This window comes from Peromyscus californicus, unplaced genomic scaffold (genome assembly GCF_007827085.1).
Source record: "Peromyscus californicus insignis strain IS unplaced genomic scaffold, ASM782708v3 Scaffold_9__1_contigs__length_137607984, whole genome shotgun sequence".
Taxonomy (NCBI): domain Eukaryota; kingdom Metazoa; phylum Chordata; class Mammalia; order Rodentia; family Cricetidae; genus Peromyscus; species Peromyscus californicus.
Genome location: NW_026294617.1, coordinates 87,032,246 through 87,053,642, shown reverse-complemented (window position 1 = coordinate 87,053,642; position 21,397 = coordinate 87,032,246). Strand labels below are relative to the sequence as shown.

At 45.8% G+C, this 21,397-nt stretch overlaps 1 protein-coding gene across 1 annotated transcript in view; it reads left to right on the top strand.

Annotated features, from left to right (window-relative positions):
* The first annotated feature begins 5,706 nt into the window (after window positions 1-5,706).
* Window positions 5,707-21,397, top strand: part of Fndc7 (fibronectin type III domain containing 7) — a 33,362-nt gene continuing 17,671 nt past the window's right edge. The window contains exons 1-5 of the mRNA XM_052731107.1: window positions 5,707-5,913; window positions 6,434-6,452; window positions 14,974-15,228; window positions 16,274-16,534; window positions 20,984-21,241. Of these exons, the coding sequence (XP_052587067.1) occupies window positions 5,851-5,913; window positions 6,434-6,452; window positions 14,974-15,228; window positions 16,274-16,534; window positions 20,984-21,241 (856 nt within the window). The 5' untranslated portion in view covers window positions 5,707-5,850. The remainder of the gene's footprint in view (window positions 5,914-6,433; window positions 6,453-14,973; window positions 15,229-16,273; window positions 16,535-20,983; window positions 21,242-21,397) is intronic.

Genomic DNA, 21,397 nt, shown 5'->3' with positions numbered 1-21,397 from the left:
TATCTTCCTCTGCTAAAGTGTGTGCTCAATGAGAGCAGGGCTGCTATTCCCTTAGGTCTCTAGCCTGGTATCCAGAACAGTTCTTGGTGTGGAGTAGTTCCTCCACATGTATTTGTTGACCACACAGTCGAAACTACCTAGATTCCTAGTAGTCAGCTCATGCAGGGTTAGCAGCAGGAGCTTGGGATGTTGCAGTTGGACAGGCTTTGCTTTGGGACAGGTCTCATGTGGTTGACCTTAAATTCACTATGTAGCCAAAGGTGATCTTGAGTAGTTAGTTGATCTTCCTACCTTCATTTCCCAAGTACTGGGAGTATAGGGTGTACCGCCATGCCTAGCTAGACTGATCTTTTTAGATGTCTTTTTTTTTAAAGTGTGTGTGGTTGTGTGGTGGTGGTGGTGGTGGTGGTGGTGGTGGTGGTGTGTGTGTGTGTGTGTGTATGTGTGTGTGTGTGTGTGTGTGTGTGTGTGTGTGTGTGTGTGTGTGTGTGTAAGTCCCATGGCTTGCATGTGGAGATCAGAGGACAACCTGGAGACATCAGTCCTTCTACTATGTAGATTCTGAGATTGAACTCAGGTCCTCAGGCTTGAGAAGAGCCCTTACCCTACTCAGGCATCTTGCTAGCCCCAAACTTATTTGAAAAAAAAAAAAAAAGATTTAGCTATTTATTATAAGCACCAGATCTCATTACAGATGGTTGAGAGCCACCATGTGGTTGCTGGGAGTTGAACTCAGGACCTCTGGAAGAACAGTCAGTGCTTTTAACCACTGAGCCATCTCTCCAGCCCCCCCAAACTTATTTTATTTAGGTATAACTGACTGTGATAGTTAATATTGATTGTCGGCTTGCCTGGATCTAGAATCACCTGGAACACAAGCTCCCTGATACCTGAGGGGTTTTCCAGATTCGATTCATTGAGACCGGAAGGCCCACCTAACTGTGAACAACACCATCCCAGGGCCTGGAATCCTGGACTGAATAAAAAGGAGACCTTGAGACGAACACCAGCCTCCATTATTCTCTGCTTCCTGACTGTGGACATGTGACAAGCTACTTCAAGCTCCGTCCCCAGGACGTCCCCACCATGATGGACTGTACCCTGAACTGTGAGCCAGAGTAAGCGCTTTCTCCCTTAAGTTGCCTTAGTCCATTTTGTTGGTGGTGGTGTGTGTGTTGAATCACAGCAACAGGAAAAGTAACAAATGCAGTACATTTCTGTTTGAAAGTTATCCTTGAAGGATAAACAGTGTTTGACATGTGTGCATAACGTATGAACCATCAGCACCCTTCAGAGGATGAGCAAAGCCTCCACCCCGAGGGGCCGCCTCTGCTTCGTCCTTCCTTCTTCCTACCCTTCCTGTTTCTAGGCAACCATTAATTTGCTTTCTGTTTTTAGAATAGTTTGCATGTTTTAAAGAAATTTACCTAAGTGTATAAAGCCAGGCAGCTACCTTCTTCTCAGTTCTTTCTTCATCACCCTCTTTCTCTCTCTCTCCATTCCTTTTTCTTGGTTTCTTTCATTCAGTTGTTTATAAAGTACTTTCCTCTTTTAAGTCAGGGTCTCATGTAGCCCAGGCTGGCCTCCAGCTAACCATGTAGCTGCGGATGGCCTTCTATTCATACATAATCCTCTTGCCTGCACTTCTTATATTTTATTTATGTATTTAGTGGTAGAGTTGTTGTTGATGTGTATGTGTGTGTGTAAGAAGACATCTCAGGTCTCTAGGTTTACACAGGCTTTACCCACTGAACCATCCTGCCAGCCTCCTGCCTGTACCTCTTAAGTGCTGGGATTACAGATGTGCACCACAGCAACTGGTCTCACTCTTTATTTTATGTGTACAAGTGTTTGCCTCCATGTGTGTCTGTGTACCGTGCGCGTACCTGTCACTTTTGGAGGCCAGAAGAGAGCATTGGAGCCCCTGGAACTGGAGTTGCAGATGATTGATTGGGAGCTGACCTGTGAGTGCAAGCCGTCTCTCCAGCCCCTCGTTCTTTTCTTCCTGCAATATTCCACGTGCTCATAATTTATCTTGGTTGGTGAACATTTGATTTGCTTATAGCTTAAGGATTACTGAAACGATACTTCTGGGGCTGGAGAGATGGTCAGTGGTTAAGGGCACTGGCTGCTCTCCAAAGGACCTGGGTTCGATTCCCAACAGGGCAGCTCAAAGTTGTCTGTAATTTCAGTCCCAGGAGATCTGTCGACCTCTTTGGGGCTCTACCATCACTGCACACACATATATACATGCATGCAGCCAAAACACACACACACACACACACACACACACACACACACACACACACACATAAAATAAAAAGGAAGGTTAGCATACATTTTAAAGATAAATAAAAACAATACTATTCTGAATATTTATATATGTTTTGTATGAAGATATGCTTTCCTTTTTTGGGGGGGTGGTAAACATCTAGGAGTGAAATGCTACAGGTAGTCCAGGTTGGCCTCAAAATCATAATCCTCCTGCCTCAGCTTCCTGAATATTAGGATTACAGGCATGAATCACCACATCCAACTGATATTGTTCAACTTTTTAAGAAACGGCCAAATTGTTTTCCAAGGTGGCCAAACCATTTCACATGCCTGCCAATATAAGTGTTGCCATGACTTTTCCTGGGGAGAAGAACTAATATTACAAACACAATTCACCCCAGGTGAAGTAGATAAACAATTCCACCCAGGTCCAGCTTGATGAAGCAATGGTTTTAATTGGGGTTACTTACAAAACCATGGGTTAAGGACTGCTTAAAGGAACACAGGCAATTATGGCAGCTACACAATGAAGAGTCTCCACCAAGCAACTGTAAACTCCTTATGTATCCTCAAAGAGGGGCAGCGTCCCATGTACCACGTTATGAACCTTGTAAACCATGCCCTCCCCCCACAAAGGAACATTAGTGGACTCAGTCTTCTGAGAGTCTCCTTATAAGTATTCACAGCTGCTCTGATGCCAAGATGGAGGCAGTCGTGTCATGCAGAGGACAGAGTTCCACAACAATGAGACTGCTGGTTGCTCTACACTTGAACCAATACTAGTTACAGTCTTATTATTAATTTTGCTTTGTGAGTACTTGTTGGTGCTGGAGATCAAACCCAGGGCCTCCAGACACATGCTCTTTTATTGAGCAACCTCCGCCACTCAATCTTTCTAATTTCAGACGTCTAATAAGTATACAGCAGTATCTCATTGTGATGATGTGCGGTCTCTTGATCATTAACGATGCTCAGCATCTCCCGGGTGGGCTGGAACACAAACCAAGTTAGGGAGCTGCTCTCACGGTGAGCTATACCCCAGCCCTTGTTTGTGTTTTCAGGGTTTCATTATGTAGCCCAGGCTGAGCTGCAATTCATTATGTAGTGTAGGCTGGCCTTATTTCAATCTTCCTGCCTCTACCTCCTCAATACTAGGATGACAGGTATGTGCAGCTCTTGATTTATTTGAGACATAGTGTTGCTGTGTGGCCCAAGCTGGTTTTGATTTCATAATTCTCCTGTCTGGAATTACAGTGCTATCACATCCATCACTATTTTTTATTTAAATTATTTTCTTCTTATTATTATATATATGTGTGTGTATATATATGTATATGTATATGTGATGTAATGTGTGGGCATGTGTGCTGGTTGGTTTTTTTGTCAACTAGGAAACCTCAACTGAGATTGGCCTGTAAGCAAATCAATGGGGTATTTTCTTGATTAATTACTGATATGGGAGGGCCCAGCCCACTGTGGACAATGCCACCAATGGGTAGGTGTTGTAATGGTATAAGAAAGCAGGTTGAGCCAGGTGGTGGTGGCACATGCCTTTAATCCCAGCACGTGGGAGGCAGAAGCAGGCAGGTCTCTGTGAGTCTGAGGCCACCTTGGTCTACTGGACACCCAAGGCTACACAGAGAAATCCTTTCTTAAAAAAATAAAATAAATAAAATAAAAATAAAAACCTAAAAAAAACCAAGCAGGTTGAGCAAGCCATGAGGAGTAAGCCAGTTAGAATTGCTTCCCCATGGTCCCTGCTTCAGTTCCTGCCTCCAGGCTCCTGTCTTGGGTTCTGTCTTGGCCTCCCCCATATGAGACACTGTAACGTACAACTGTAAGCCAAATAAACCCTTGCCTCCCCGAGTTACTTTTGATCATGGTGTTTATTACAGCAATAGAAATCAAACCGGACACCATGCTTGCCGTGGCCTATGTGTGGAGAACAGAGGACGACTCTGGGGAGCTGATTTTCTTCTTTCACCTTTACATGGGTTCTAGAGATCCAACTCTGGCTATCAGGCTTGGCGGCAAGTACCTCTAACTGCTGAGCCATTTCGACAGTCTTCCATTGTTCTCTTACTGGGTCCTGAGAATAATTCACACACCTGTGCATATGTACACACACACACACACACACACACACACACACACACACACACACATTTTTTAAAAAAGAAAATCTTTACCTAATTCAAGGTGATAAATATTTTCTTCTACACAGTTTCTCATTTCTGATATGTTTTTAGGTTTTGAGTCTACTTTCACTCATCGATTAATAATTTGGGGAGAAGTCAGTCAATCCTACTTTGTTTCTCAGGCTGATCTCAAACTCATGGTCTCAATAGATCCTTCTGCCTTCTGAGTAGCTGAGACTAAAAATGTATGCTCCACCCCCCATATGTGGCTTGAGTCCATTTATTTATGCATTTTTAAGTCTTTACAATTTGCATTTCTAATTTGTATTATGCACATGGATGCTTTGCCTGCATGTGTGTCTTTGTTCCACGTGTGAACCTGGTGCCCACAGAGACCAGAAAAGGGCATACAACGCCCTGAAATCGGAGTTATAGGTGGTTGTGAGCTACCATGTAGTTGCTGGTAATTGGATCTGGATCCTTTGCAAGAGCAGCCAGTTCTCTTTGTTTGTTTGTTTTTCGAGACAGGGTTTCTCTGTGTAGCTTTGCGCCTCTCCTGGAACTCACTCTGTAGCCCAGGCTGGCCTTGAACTCACAGAAATCTGCCTGGCTCTGCCTCCCAAGTGCTGGGATTAAAGGCGTGCGCCACCACCGCCCGGCTGACCCATCTCTCCAGACCCAAGTCTTCTTTGTTTGTTTTAAGACAGTGTCACACATAGTCCAGGCTGGCCTCACACTCACCATGCCATTGAGGATGTCAGAATGCCCTTCCCTAGCAGGTGGAGCTGAACTGACCTCTCTGGGACCACAAGCCAAAACCAACCTTCTCTCTCTTAAATTGGTTATTTAGGTCTTTTGGCCACAATGGCAAAAAGCCGACTAAAATACACAAAGTCTAGCTAATACATAAGCATCAACTAAAGGCGAAAATAAGACAGGAATCCCCGAGTTTAAAATCACTCTACCTTATCAATAGTTTTCTCTACAGCTTTGTAAATTTGTTTTTGTTTTTTTGAGACAGGGTTCTGACTGTCCTAGAACTCACAGTGTAGACCAGGCTGGCCTTGAACTCACAGAGATCTGCCTACCTGTGTCTCCCAAGTGCTGGGATTAAAGGCCTACTATGCCAGGAGTAAAATTTATTAAAAGGGAGAGCATTGAACACAGTTCCTTGAAACCAAGGTTACAGGAGCTTCTTTGGCCTGCCTGGCGTGGCTTTCTCCGACTCTTTTTTTTTCAATCTTTGCAGTACCTGTTCCTGCCAGTCCCCAGTGTCCCTCATTACAGGTAAGCGCTGCACCAAAGGAGAGGCGACTTCCAGAGTCTGTTCCCAGCACTGCGCTCTGCGACCTTCACCTTCGGTGCTGTGCTGCGCTTCTGGGAGCCAAAGAGGATCCAGATCACCGGTTTGTGCTATGTGAGTACTTCGTCTAACAGGATGGCTGGAAGACCCAAGAAGTCTTTGTTTGTGTTAGGATTCACTCTCCTCTGTCTGAACACGGTGAGTCTGCCTTTTCAATCAACTACAACTAGTTAGGGGGAAAAGATACCCATCTTTCTCTCTTTATGAAGGACTGAGGAGTAGGGAAATGTAACTAGTAATACCTTAAAATCATACTAAGATGGTATGTTTTTGTGTTTGAGATGTACTAAGGAAAGGAGACAAGAATATCATCATGTTTCAAGAACAAAGACTTTTGAAAAAAAAATCTGTCAACAGCTTCTGACTTAGTTCAACAGGCAGACTCAAGGGGAAAATGAAATAGTAACACAATCTAATAGTGCCCAGCCTCGGAGTCGTTTTCAGTGTTGCTTTATGATAAATAAATGAGTTGAACAGAAAAGCACTCACGTGATTGGAAAGCTACTGACTGTGCACAGAAACATCGTGATTATTGTGTTCTGGTTGATGTGTTCATAGAAACATTGTGATTATTGTGTTCTGGTTGATGTGTTTGTTTTGTTTCCCCAAATGCTGTTTTTTTCCTTATTCTTCTAACTTTCTAAATTTTCCTTTTCAGGTTATTTCATCCAAAACAGGTAACAATTTCTGACATGCAAGTTTTCCCTTCTTATATTTGATTTTAATTCCCACTGTTGATTGCTCTAGTCTCATCTATAAAGACTATCGTAGAGGGCGGGTATCAACATTTGCTGAGCATGCACACTGGGGGCTAACACCACTGTAAAAGGTGCTGGAGAGCACATAATTGGTAAGGTCTTGCTAGTGAGAACTATAATACAGCATCACATTTTCCATGCAGTTAGCTGTGGACAAACTACCACAGTGATCATCAGTCCAGTCAAAAAGTAAAATCGCACCACAATGATCTACCTATATAATGTTCCTACTTGTCTTCTGAGACATTAGAAAAAACAACCAAACAAACAGAAATGCTGTATTTAATTACACTTTCGAGATCCTCTACCAAGAAAAAACACAAACAAAAAACTTTGTTTCAGGTGTGGTGGTGCACGCCTATAGTCCCAGAACTTGGAAGGCGGAGGTGGGAGGGTAAAGGTTGCCTTTGGCTACATAAAAATTGTGGGGCAAGCCTGGGGTGCAGGAGATCCTGTCTCAAAGGAGCAAACTAAAAGCACACCAAAGCGGGGGGAGGGAGAGAGAGAGAGAGTGCTTTGTACATCTAGCCTTATCTTGAGATCAATCCAGTAATATAATGATTCAGAACTGAAAAGAAGTTTCCTTATTTAAAAAAGATTTCAATCAACATTTTTTTCTTAAATAAATGACTGGAGGCCACAGTAATTTTTTTAGAAATACTTTCTGCCTCATACATCTATAAATCTAAGTCCACAGGATAGCAATTTATGTTGAATAGGTTTTAAATTATCGGCAAAAAACACATAAAAATCAGCTCTCTTAGAGATAAACTCTCATAGTGATTCAACACACACTGGAACAATTTTTATTGTTTTGCCAACATCATAAAAAACAATGTAAAGCCGGGCGGTGGTGGCGCACGCCTTTAATCCCAGCACTCGGGAGGCAGAGCCAGGCGGATCTCTGTGAGTTCGAGGCCAGCCTGGGCTACCAAGTGAGTTCCAGGAAAGGCGCAAAGCTACACAGAGAAACCCTGTCTCAAAAAACCAAAAAAAAAAAAAAAAAAACAATGTAGAATTAGGAAATTTTACATTGAATATATGGCTACATTTTAATATTTCATAAAATCCATACATATACAGTATAGTTTTTGTTTTGTTTTGTTTTCCAGACAGGGTTTCTTTGTGTAGTCTTGGCTGTCCTGGAACTCTCTCTGTATACCAGGCTGGCCTCGAACTCAGAGATCCGCCTCCCTCTGCCTCCCTAGTGCTGCGATTAAAGGCGTGTGCCACCACATCCAGCTATTCAGTTGGCTTTTAAAACTAACTTTCTGCTTTATTCTTACTCATTATATTATTCTTTGAAAATTTTTAGAATTTGTTTATGTGTATGGGTGTGTTGTCTGCATGTATGTCCGTGTACTACACACATACATGGTGCCTGAAGAAGCCAGAAGAGGATATTGGATCCTCTGGGACTGGAGTTACAGGTGGTTGTGAACCACCATGTGGTTGCTGGGGATTGAACCTGGGTCCTCTGGAAGAGCAGCCAGCACTCTTAACCACTGAGCCACCTCTCCAGCCCATCATCATTATATATATTATTCTTGAGAGACCTTCATGATTGTCCAGGAAGCTATGAGAAAGACTGATTAACCACATTCCTAATGATTTTTTAGTTTTTTTTACTATTGGTTTTATTTATTTCATTTGAGATGAGTCCCTATGTTGACCAGCCTGGCTTTGATTTCCCAGGCTTATGCAATCCTGCCTCAGTCAGGAGCCGGCACCACATGCACACACTACTTTGCTTGGTTGATAAGTGATTAAAAAAATAAAGTGCTGCCCTTTGTGTAGCAAAATCAGACTTTATTGTGTCTTACAAAATCCTGGTAAACCCAGGACTCATTGAGACCTTCGGATGGACTCCTTTTAGTCCCAACATGATCCATCCCATTGAAGAGAAATCAGGAGGGCTAGATTCGATGCCAGTGATGCTGTTAACAAATTCGTCTTGGCTTTTCAATAGACGAACTGTATCTGATTTGTACTGTGGAGAAGGCTCCATCGTGCATGTGTGCACTTCTCTTTGGGCTGTGGCATTGCCGCTGATCTGTGTCTGGGCTCTGAGGACTTTGAGCTGATTTAGATTCTCTGAGTTGGTCAAACTCACAGATGCTGAGAATCAAAGGGTTTCATTTTGGATGCACCAATGTGGTTATATGCACATCTAGGGAATAAAATCTTCCCTTTCATCAACCCAAGTAGTGCCTGACACTTGACATCCTCACTTCTCAGTGCTTGCTCGCTCTTGCTCTCTCTCTCTCAGACTGAGAGAGTGGGGTGGATAGGATTTATAGTTTCTTATCATTCTTCCCCAGATTTTAATAATGATAAAATAACAATATTAAAGCTGGGCCTGGTGGTGCACACCTTTAATCCCAGCACTCGGGAGGCAGAGGGAGGTGGATTTCTGAGTGGAGGCCAGCTGGTCTGCAGAGCAAGTTCCAGGACAGGGACAGCCAGGGCTACACGGAGAAACCCTGTCTCGAAAACCAAAAAAGAAAAGAGAAAGAGAGAAAACAAACAGAAAGCAAAAGAAAACAAACAAAACAAAAACTCCACGTATTGCACAAATCCTAAATGGTCTTATGATAAAAACCTGGAGCCAGATATCTGGGTAAATGCTGAAAGATCAGAGAGACAAAGGAACAAGCCACAGCCACTTTTCACCTCACCAACTCCATGATTCTTTTGACTGAGTACCTCTGAGTTCTCAGCCAAAAGGCTCTCTAGTTGCTGGGGATATTTTTCTGTATGCTGTGAATGTGTTGCTCTGATTTGGTTGATAAGTAAAACGCTGATTGGCCAGCAGCCAGGCAGGAAGTATAGTATAGGTGGGATAAGCAGAGAGGAGAATGCTGGGAAGTGGAAGGCTGAGTCAGGAGACGCTGCCAGACGCTGCCGCCATGAGAAGCAAGATGTAAAGATACTGGTAAGCCACGAGCCACGTGGCAAGGTATAGATTTATAGAAATGGGTTAATTTAAGATGTAAGATCTAGCTAGCAAGAAGCCTGAGCCATTAGGCCATACAGTTTTAATTAATATAAGTCTGTGTGTTTTACTTGGGTCCAAGTGGCTGCAGGACTGGCGGGTGAGAGAGATTTGTCCTGACCACGGGCCAGGTGGGACACAGGAAAACTTCAACTACACTAGTTCCTGTCTCCTCACGCCTTATAAGACTTTCTCCGCCCAGCCTTTTCACTCCTGTATCAATCTTCCTAGTGCTGGGATTAATGGCGTGTGTGCTTCCCAAATACTGGAGTTAAAGGTGTGTGCCACCACTGCCTGGCTCTGTTTCTTTCCTAGACTGGATCAATCTCTTGTAGCCCAGTGTAGCCTTGAACTCACAGAGATCCAGACAGATCTCTGCCTCCCAAGTGCTAGGATTAAAGGTGTGTGCCACCACTGCCTGGCCTCTGTGTTTAACTCTGTGGCTGGCTCTGTCCTCTGATCTTCAGGCAAGCTTTATTAGAGTCCCACAAAATATCACCACACCCATGTTATTACTAAATGATAATACTATAATTTAATCATCATTTAGCTTGGGGGTGGTAAGCTCAGTTACAGAAGCTTGCTTAGCACGTGTGCGAACTTTCACTCAATCCCTAGCACTATGGGTGGAGAGGAACAAAGCTTAGCCCTGTCAGCCTCTTATTAATAGATGCTACCTGTTCTCAAAGGAGAAACAGTGCCAATAGATGTGTCTGCTTCCTTGGAATCAGCTTCATCCCTCTCAGCTATCCCTTCCCAGGCTCTATCTTCTTCCCAAAGCCCTGCATTTATTTTATTTTATGACAAGGTCGTATGTCCCTCAGGCTGGCCTAAAACTCCCGATGTAGTCAAGGATGACCTTGAACTTGTGATCTCCTACTCCTACCTCTTAAGTACTAGGATTATAGGCCCCCACTGGGTTTATGAGGTGCTGGGGATGGAATCAAAGCTTTGTGCGTGCTAGGCAAGCCCTCTACCAACTGAGCCACACCCCCAGCCGCTCAAGAGCGGCTTTGCTTCTTCAGTTCTTCAAAGGTCTGTTGAAAACTGTCATGGCACCATCTGTCTCCCAGTCCATCCCTCTCACGGAAAAAAATGTCCTCAAAGTCTGGCCCTACCTGGTCTCGTTCTGCCACACCAGGACTGGGCACTCGGACTCCTTTGCACTACAGCAGAGGACCACACTTGCTCCTTACATCAGGCTCACTGGCTCTGATACACTCAAACGCTCCCATCCAGGGCATCTGCCCATGCCATTCCCCCATGAACACTGGGATGTTGCTTCTTATCTCCTAGAGCAGCAGCTCTCTACCTGAAGGCTGCAGCCCCTTTTGGGGGGTCCAACGACTCACAGGGATTGCCCAAGACCTTCAGAAAACACAGATATTTACATTATGATTCATAACAGTAGCATAATTATTATTATGAAGTAGCAACAAAAATAATTTTATGGTTGGGGGGTCTCCACCACATGAGGAACTGTGTTAAAGGGTCACAGCATCAGGAGGTTGAGAACCACTGGTCTAGAGAGCTCAGTTAATTTGCTTTTGTGGATGGCACTAGTCAATCTGCTGAGAGCCAACTGTGAATCAGGCATACTCTCTCTCTCTCTCTCTTTCTGTCTCTGTCTGTGTCTCTCTCTGTCTCTATCTCTCTTTGTCTCTTTCTGTCTCTGTCTCTCTCTGTCTCTATCTCTGTGTCTCTGTCTGTCTCTCTGTGTCTCTGTCTCTATCTCTGTGTGTGTGTGCCTCTCTCTGTCTCTATCTCTGTGTCTCTGTCTGTCTCTCTCTGTGTTTCTGTCTCTATCTCTCTGTGTGTCTCTGTCTGTGTTTCTCTATCTCTCTGTCTCTGTCTCTCTCTGTTTCTCTGTCTCTCTGTGTGTCTCTCTATGTGTCTCTGTCTGTCTCCTGCCTGTGTTTACCCCAGAGTCTCACTGTCACTGGAACCCTCATGGCTGTACTGTATGATCTGGCTTTTCAAAACCCATCCACACTTGCTTACCTTGGTGCACACACACACACACACACACACACACACACACAGGGTGGGGAATGAGACACGTTCAAAATACCTTTACATATACTTTTGTTTAATCTTTACAATAATCATAAGTTACAGGCATTTTACACATTTCAAAGTAATTCCCTAAAGGGTAGTTACCCAGTTTTCTCAAAGGAAACTTACACGAGAATAGCTTAAATGTCTCACATTCACTCATACACAGAAGTAAAAAGCAGAGCCAGGCCTTAAACCTAGAATGCCTGAATCCAAATGCTTTGCTATCTCTCCACCCTGATTTCCACTCTGCTGACCCAGCTTCTTGTGTGCTCCCTCTCTACTCAGCTGGATGGGAACATGTAGAGTGCTCGGGCAGTATGGCGGCCTGTGGGAAGGTAGCCTTTGCACGCCCGCCTTTTAGCTCTTCTCCATGAAGGCAGCACCAGGCCTTCTGTGTCTGGTCATTTTCCCAGAAGTTTGTCCATTCCGATGAGCAGTTCTGTCTAGCACAGGAGCTGAAATAAACTGTGGGACAGAGGAAACAGAAGGCGTTGAGAGACACCAGAGAATGAGAAGAAAGGAGGCACAGACCACAGGGAAATGACACTCCGAGGGTGGGGTGGGAGGGTCTGCAGAGGAGAGATGGGGGGCAGGAGAGGGAGGCCCTCCTGGGGGCTCTTTGTTCTGAGGGGACAGAAGGGGCATCCACTCTTCCTGCAGAATCAGCTTCACTGGCAAAAGGCCACCAGGCCCCTGCCTTTCCCCAGCATATATGACCAGCATGGTTTTCTTTCTGTGACAAAGAGATACTCCTGGATGATGTTCCAGAAGTATCTGGCCAAAGGACAGTGAAGACTTTGTTCGTTTTGGCAGCCTGATTATTTCTGAGTGACTGCCAACATGCACTCTCTTGACTATTGGGACAGAAAGAGAAGGTTGTCTGTGTTGTGCACCTAGGGGTTTGGTTGAAGGGAAAGCCAGAAGAGTTGGTGCTGGCAAACCACTCGGCTTTTATTCTGTCTTCTTGCCCTGTAATCTTTTTATTTGGTTGGTTAGGGAAGGTTGTTTGGGCGATCGATGGTTTTGGATTTCTTTGGTTGTTGCGGAGCATTTACCCACCAACCCCACAGTTCCCCAGAGTTTTCTTGAGTGCGAGCAGCAGGAATTATTAGATAGAAGGATTTAGATTGTGGAGATAAACAGAAAATACAGGATAGCCTCGAGAGGGCCTGGAACCTATTCCAACGGGCCCTGACTGTCTCTGCCCTAAGGTATTTATAGAACCACCAAGGGGTGGAACAAAAGACCTCCCCCACAGCACAGCCAAGTGCAGACCATCCCAGACACCTGCACTCAGGCCCGTGGTCCAGTCATCCTCTATGCGGACCTGCTGGGTAAAGCCACGAGGAACTTGAAAACGGGCTCCCACAGGTGGTTGTTTTTGAGACAGGGTTGCAAATAGTCTGGCCTCTTCCAACCCTCTGTGAAGTTGAGGAGGACCCCCCCAAGTGCTGAGATTACAGGCATGCGTGCTATACCTGGCTTTAGCTTGTTGTTGTGGTTGTTGTGGTTGTTTGTTTGAGATAGGATCTATGTAGCCCAGTTGGGCCTCAAACTTGATTGACATCCTCCTGCCTCAGCTCCCAAGTGCTGGGTCACAAGCATGTACCACCATGTCTGGCTCGCCCTCAGTTTTGCCATGCCTTGACTGTGCTCAACAAATGGAGTCCATTAACATTAAAAGGTGGAGAGCCAGTTTCAGAATTAAAAACCCAGCATACATTTATTGATCTCTTCTGCTTGGATCTCCTACAAGATACAGGACGTGTGTGTGTGTGTGTGTGTGTGTGTGCGCCTCCTACAAGATACAGGACAGTGTGTGTGTATGTGTATGTCTGTGTGTCTGTGTGTGTGTGTGTGCTTCTACAAGATACAGGATATTGTGTGTGTCTGTGTGTCTGTAGATTTTCTCAAGTGGTCGATCTGATTCTCACACTGTATGTTCCACCCTATATTGGAAGCCAAGAGCTCTCCTGTGTGCTCGTGACACGAACATTCCCACACTGAACTGCAGTCAGCCCCAGAAAGGCTTCAGTATCTAAGCCTTACACTGAGGCGTATATTTTGGCAGGCAAAGGAAGAAGGAGTTTCTTGTATACAGAAGAACCTGAAAGTTGTTCTGCTCCGTTCTGCTCCGATAGTAACAAAGCACTATGGAGCAACTGTGACAAAGCGTTCCGTTCTCTTCCTTCCTCTGTTAGATTAGAGCCCACTTGGGAAATGTGCGGAGTCATGAGAAAGTGACCACAGGCAGCGAGGTGGGCACGGAGGGCCCCGCTGGAAGCGGTGCTGCCCGGGTGGGGGCAGGGAGGCGTCAATGACACAGCAGCCTTGGAAACTCACAGAACACCAAACCAGAGGAGAAGCCTCCGGAAAAAAGCCCCTCCATTATCTTCTCCCCCTTCTCAGCTCTTTCCCACAGTCTCTTCCCACTCCTACTTAACTTACTTAAAAGCATGGAAAGTACAAGTGGCCCACAGGCAGCTGGGAAGTGGCGGCTGTGCTCTGGCTGTCTTGGAAAACAGTTGTTCCTTCTAGCTTCCCCCACTCTTTCTTTAGCTCTTTCTACTTTTTTTTTAATTTGTATTTTTATTACATTTACTTATTTATTTGTGTGTGAGTGCGTGTGTGTATGTGTGTGTGTGTGTGTGTGCGCATGCCTGTGTATAGCATGCATGTGTATGGTGTGCATGCATGCCTCTGTGTGTATGTGTGTATGTGAATGTATGGGGTGTGCCTGTGTGTGGTGTGTGTGTGTGTGTGTGTATGGGGTGCATGCATGTCTCTCTGTGTGTGGTATGAGTGGGTGTGTGTGGTGTGTGCATGCATGCCTGTGTGTATGTGTGTGCCTGTGTGTAGCATGCGTGTGTATGGTGTGCATGCATGCTCCTGTGTGTGTCTGTGTGGTGCATGCACCTACATGTTACAATGCCTATATAGAGGTTAGAGGACTTCAGATGTCAGTTCTCTCCTTCTGACATGTGGATCCCAGGGATCAAACTCAGATCGTCAGGTTTGGTGGCAAGCCTCCTTGCCTTCTGAGCCCTGGCATCAGCCCCTCTCTTCTTTTCTTTCTTTTTTGTGATACTGGATGTTGAGCCCAGGGGCTAGGCAAGTGCTCTACCACTGAGCTACATTCAGATACCTATTATAATCATAATCATTATTATTTTGCATTTTGAGACAGTCTTGTAAAGTTGTCCAGACTGGCCTTAATTTCATCCCCCTGCTTCCGCCACACCCAGCTTCCCTCTTTCTCTGGAAAGGGAAGCTTAAGCTCATGTTCATGGGAAGAACCAGAATAATGTAGTTTAGGGAGGAAGTGACGAAAGATGTCATCCTTGTAGGGTATCCTGGCTAACATACCACTTCAAAAATATCTTCCAGCACCCAAAACACCAACTATTGATCAGGCATATTCAAAAATCAGCAATAGTATCACCGTAGAGTGGACGACTGTGCCAGGGGCCACAAGTTATTTGCTCACAGCTGAAGATGGGGACACAGTCATCGAGACCACGGTGGCCAGTTCCCCAGGCACTGTGACAGGCCTGAAGGCTGCGACCTTGTACCAAATCACCATCCGATCCATCAGTGCCTCTGGACAAAGCGAGGCTTCGTCCCCAAAGCAGGCGAAGACAGGTAGAGAGCTGGATGCTAATGCGGTCTGAGTGTTTGCTGGTGACTTAGATCAATTTTAACAGCACTGCAAATGTGTCGTGTGGTTTGTGCACACATGAGTTCCACAATGCAAGGCCCAGAGGCAAAGGCCACCAATTTTTGTTCGTTTGTTTTTGTTATTGCGACTCAGCAATTTGTGGAGAAAGTGACACTTCAGTGCCTAGTACTCTGCTTTGGGATTTAAAATCCATTTCTGGGCAATTGTAAAAGCAGAATGCTTTTAAATCCATGAACAAGCGAGTTCTGTTTTTACCCGTGCCCAAACAGGGAACACATGGAACAGATTTTGCGGCGCACCGGGCATATGGCAGATACGGTAACAAATGAAAGTTTCGGGATTTGCTATTAGCATTCAATGCACTTCATAAAGCCACACCTGGGCGTATTTCTGAAAAGCTATGTGCAAGGACTGGTGTCTAGTTCGGTGGGAGAGTGCTGGCCTAACATTTACAAGGCTCTGAGTTCACTCTCAGCATTGAAAAATAAAAGTAATTTGCACACTAAAATAGTATAAACAATCATTTTTTTCTTATTCATTTTTATGGACACTTTATCTAACTTCTCACCAACTGCAAGCTGAAAGTATTGCCTGGTGTTTTCTAGTGTCAGATTTTTTTGAGACAGGATAGCCTAACCTGGGCCCAAACTCCGAGCAGTCCTCCTGCCTCAGCTTCCTGAGTGCTGGGGATTGTAAGTGTGCATCACCCCTCCTGCTTGAGTGTCCACATTTCCTGCCACATCGTTTATTTTTAATGTACACTTCAATGGCTTTCCTAAAAATCATACTGTAGAATGAGCCCAGGGCCTCCATGGTGTCAGACAAACAAGCACTCTACCACCAGGCCACATCCTCAGCTCCAATTAGCAATTACTGAATGGAACTCCGCCATTATGGTATGAATAAAACGGATAGTCAACTTGCACTTATTTATCCCTCAATAACTTGAATTATTCTCTACAGAGTTTTATAATACGAATTCACGTTTCCTTTTGTTTTTGCTAACAGTGTTGGCTGCACCAATTCTGGAAGTTGGCTCTCTGAGTCCAGACTCCATCCTTGTGAGGTGGGATGCCGTGTACATGGCCATCGGCTTCTCTGTGTCGGTTATGCGAGCCAATGGCTTGGGTAGAATTTGGAAGGAGAATACCACAAACACCTCCTTGACCTTCAGCAGTTTAGATGCTGGGACTCTCTACACTATAAAGGCCTATGCGTGGAATGCCAATGGAATCCCTGGGGATGACTCCACCTGCAACCAGAGAACCAGTAAGGACTCCTCAGCTCAGCCTTGAACAATCTCACTTTTGATTAATGAGGGGGCTGTGGAGAGCAACGCAAAGTGATGAGTACGGAGCAGCTGGCAACAGCTGTTTAAATTTCTACGAAGTTATTTATAGTGCCTTGACTATTCCTCGGCAGCAGTTCAAAAGCTCTCTGAGTGAGGTGGAGCCCAGTGCTTCCCCCTCTGGTAGCCAAGTCCACTACAGCAGGCACATTCCAGATCCCAGAAGGAAAGGGCTCTGGTTAGGTTGGCCAGTCCTTCCTTGTGCCTTCCTGGTCTTGTTGGACCAACTCAAGCATTCCCTGCTTTTTTCCCTCCTGTGTTCAAGCCAACAGCCTAAACAAAAAGAAAATGAGGCAAATAGGAATTCATTCATTCAACAGACATTGAAGTGAGTGTGTACCAACCTGCAGCCAGCATTGTCGCAGGGACACAGGCACAGAGCGAGCTCCTGCTGCTCCTGGGCGTGACATGAGACTCTGTTTCAGATGTTATAGCTCCCCGACACTTGGGCACAAGGCTGAAGCTGACGTGGGGCTGCCCACCGCCCCTTCTCTAGCTGTGAACTGCCCAGTGGGAGTGTAATGTGTTCTCTCAGCCTTCCACCCCAGGAACACAGGGGGTGGGGGAGGTGCTCCTAAGCATGAAAACCGGAAGTCCAAACTCAGCTGCTAGAATCTGAAGAATCAGAGGGAGCAAGGGTGTGTGTGTGTGTGTGTGTGTGTGTGTGTGTGTGTGTGTGTGTGTGTGTGTATGTGTATGTGTGTGTGTGTGTAATAAATGCCAGACCTTCACCAACCTGAGCAGAGTAGATCTCTTAGGGGAGGACCCAGGAAAGGTGGGAAGAAACTGGAAATAGTCTCTTCAACTTTCTCTAAGTTTGGAATGGGAATCTCATGGCTTCTGAGCCAAGCAGAAATTCAGGGAGAAGAGAGGATTTGCCTTACATAATACTCATATGGGGAAAGGATGGCAAGCAGCCCCAAGGTGATTTCGTGGTTGGCTTGATGCCTCGGGGTATTTGTGCCAAACCAGCCTTCCTGGGCCTTTTAGAGGCTTGCCTGCCCTGGCCCCTCCTCTCCTCTTTCCTCTCCTCTCCTCTCTCCTTCCCACCTTCCCTTCTCTTTCCTCCCCCTCGTCTTCCTGGAAACATTTAGCAGCTGGGAGTACAAGATGAAACGAAGCAATCCCTGCACCCAAAGAACTGAGCCTGTCCAAAGACGTAGAACGTGGACGTTATGGTCACGTGTAACAAAGGACTTTGCTGGAATGTACACGGTACCGTGTGCCCAGGAAGGAGCGTCTACACCAGGGCAGGGAACAAGAGAGCCACCTGGTTTCTTTTTCAATAATATTTTTATTAGTTTTTGAGAATTTTTGTTTTGTTTTGTTGTTGTTTTTAAGACAGGGTTTCTCTGTGTAACAGTCTTGGCTGTCCTGGAACTCACTTTGTAGACCAGGCTGGCCTGGAGACCTGCCTCCCAAGTGCTGGGATTAAAGGCGTGCACCACCTCTGCTGGGTTAGTTTTTGAGAATTTTATACATATACTTTGATATTCACCCCTACTGCTCCCCATAACTCCTCTCAGACCCACCTCATCCTTCATCCCCAACTTCATGTCTTTTTTTAAAAAAAAAGTGTGTATAGGCATTTTGCCTGCCTGTAAGTCTATATACCATGTGCATTCCTGTTGCCTGAGGAAGCTAGAAGAGAGTGTCAGATCCCCTGGACATCGGTGAGTCACCATGTAGATGCTGGGAATCTGCACCCCCGCCCCCTCTTCTGGAAGAGCAGCCAGTGCTCTTAATCACTGAGCCATCTCTCTAGCTGCCCGCCTTAAGAAATAATCCAGCAGAGGCTGTAGAAATGGCTCAATGGTTAAGAGCACTGGCTGCTCTTCCAAAGGACCCAGGTTCAATTCCCAGCACCCACATGGCAGCTCACAACTGTCTGTAACTCCAGTTCCAGGACATCCAATGCCCTCATACAGACTCAGGCAAAACGCCAATGCATATGAAATAAAAACAAATAAATCATTTAAAATAAAGTTAAAAAATATAATCCAGCAAGACTAATCTGTGCTGCCCATATACTCTTGGGTGTGAGGTCATTGGAGCTTAGTCAGTCTACCAGGGGCCACACCCTTGAATAACTTGCCTTGCCCTCCTCCAGAAGCCATCAACTGTCAATGGCTCCTCAGTTAATAGCAAGGGCTCCTGAACGCCTTCCCCCTCGATGCTGGGATGCTGACTAGCCCAATCTGTGACAGCCTCGGGGAGCAGCCATAGCTGATTGGAGTTCACTCACGCAGTGGTTTTGACATGTCCAGAGATGCTGTTCCACGTGGGTTTCTCCCCGACCTCCCTCTCTGATCTCTTTCTGCTCTTGTGTGATGGTCCCTGAGACCGGGGCAAAAGAGAGACAGATGTCACCACCTGCTTTCCTCTCTCCCTTTTGATGTTTCCCCGGGTTTTTTTCTTTTGTTTTGTTGGTTTTTATTGGAGACCGAGTTCCCCAGCTTCCTTGGAGCTCACTCTGTAGCAAGGCTGGCCTTGACTCCTGCTCTGCCTGCCCCCGGCTGTCATGCACCAGGGCACCTCACTGTTTCCTCCTGTTTTAGAATCCGGATTTTGTCTCTGTGTCAGCTTTCTAGGGCTGCTGCCAGAAAATACCACAGGCTGGGTGGCTTAAGGAATAGAAATCAGTTGTTCCACAGTTGTGGAGGCTAAGTTTACCTAAAATCCAGGCATTGGCAGGGTTGGTCCCTCCAGAGAACTAAGGAAGGATATATCCGGAAAGGTATATTCCCCTTGGCCTGTGTGTGGCCGTCTTTCTGTTCACCTTGTGCTTCCTCTATATGCATACGCCAGTGTCCAGATTTCTTCTCTTTCTAGGGACATCATCTTGTTGGATTAGGTCCCATCCTAATGACCTCATTTAACTAACTTATATCACCTATGACCCTATTTCCAAATAAGGTCACTTTCTGGAGTGCTAGGGGCAGCGAGTCAGCATGTGCATTCTGGAGCACCCAGGTTAGCCCGTGACAGTCTTCCAATGTCCTACCTGTTTCCATAAGTTACCTATGTTTGGGTTGGAAAGTTAGTTGTCTTCAGACACTCCAGGCAACCCCTACCAGCCTTGACCCAGCGCTACCTCAAGGGAGAAGCGGAGGGTTCTCTGGGGACAAGCAGACCGTGTATGGGGGAAAGGTCCTGTCAAGATGGCCTGTAAGGGAAACAGGGAGGGTACCTTCCTCAAACAGAATGAGTCAGTGTCTAACTGTCTCCTCAGGCAGAGCCTCCCCTGTACCACAGATGTGTGAGGAGGCTGTGCTCGGTGGAACCAGTCCGTGCAGACTCCCCAGGAGACCTGAGGCCAACAACCTTTCCTCAGGAGCGCCTGCTCTCCAGTTTTTTAACAAGTAGTTCTCTTACTTCGACGTGTGTGTGTGTGTGTGTGTGTGTGTGTGTGATTCATGCCATGACACACATGTGAAGGTCAGAGGACAATTTGCAGGGGTCAGTTCTCTCTTTCCACCATGCGGATTCTGGACTCAGGTCAGGCTTGGCAGCTAAGCCGCCTGGCTGGCTCAGTCCTCCAGGTCTGTAAACAGTTTAACCACGAAGACATCGAGGCATGTTTATAAGAATGGGGGAAAGACGACCATCACGTGTGAACTTATATTTGAGACTTTTCTATCCTTTGACTTAGAATGGGCCGCTTGCCTATCTAGAGGCGACTGTGAACTAAAAGCTGTTAAGAGAAGAAGTCATCAGAGGTCAAAAACAAAAGGGGGCGTTGGGGGTTGAGACTGAACCTTGCCCCCGCTCTCTACCCCCATGCTTGGCAAACACTTTGCTACGGAGCTGCTTTCCCAGCCTAAGAAACGATGCATTTAGCTTCGTGGGTCAATAATAGAGAAAACATTTGACCTACCGTGTGACAACATACTCAGATGACCTTTCGGTCTTTCACATGCCCATGCCCATTTTCTTCTTGTTTGGTTGGTTGCTTGGTCTTTTTGATACAGGGTCTCACTACGTAGCACAGGTTGGTGTGAACTTCCAATGTTCCTTCTTCAGCATCCTAAGGGCTGAATTATACTACCATCCCAGGCTTCCCCAATGGGATTTTTCACCACTTGTCAGTATATTTATGTATTCAAAGTATGCTTTTAAATGTCAGTTATGTGTTAAATAGTGCTCTTATATCAGTTTTTACAAAGAAAAAGATTAAATAATATGACCCAGGCTGCATAGCTAAGAATGAGTCTGCACAGTAATGGCCATTACATTACCAATTCCAGGTACACTAAGTCCCAATTTTAAGCTGAACAACTTAGTTTACTAGCTACTAGTCTCGTATTTCCTGATGGCCTCAGCATTACTAAGCTAAATCTTACATAGGTTCTTGTTTCTCAAAAACGTAGGTCCTCGTGCCCCTGCCAATATTCAAGTCGTCTTTGACAGCGGGGCCCTGAAGGCTTCTGTTTCATGGACACCAACAGAAGGAGCGTTCAACTACACCGTGATGGCGTCCAGCGATTCTTCCCAGCGGAGTTGCAGCACAGCTCTGAGTTCCTGTAGCATCGGTTCCCTGCAGTGTGGAACGGAGTACCTGATTTCTGTCTCGGCCAGTAACGACGCTGGGTCCAGCAGGTCATCCTCTGCAGTGACCCTGAAGACCGGTATGTGAGAAAGAGAGAAAGCCCTGCAGGGCCGGTGTTCAGCGTGGCTGCCATAAGGGGAACAGAAATCCCCAGCAAGCTTCTAGAATATTCCAGAGGCAGTGAAGAACAAAGCCTGGTCTAAGATGGACATGTATTTGTAGTCCCAACATTTGG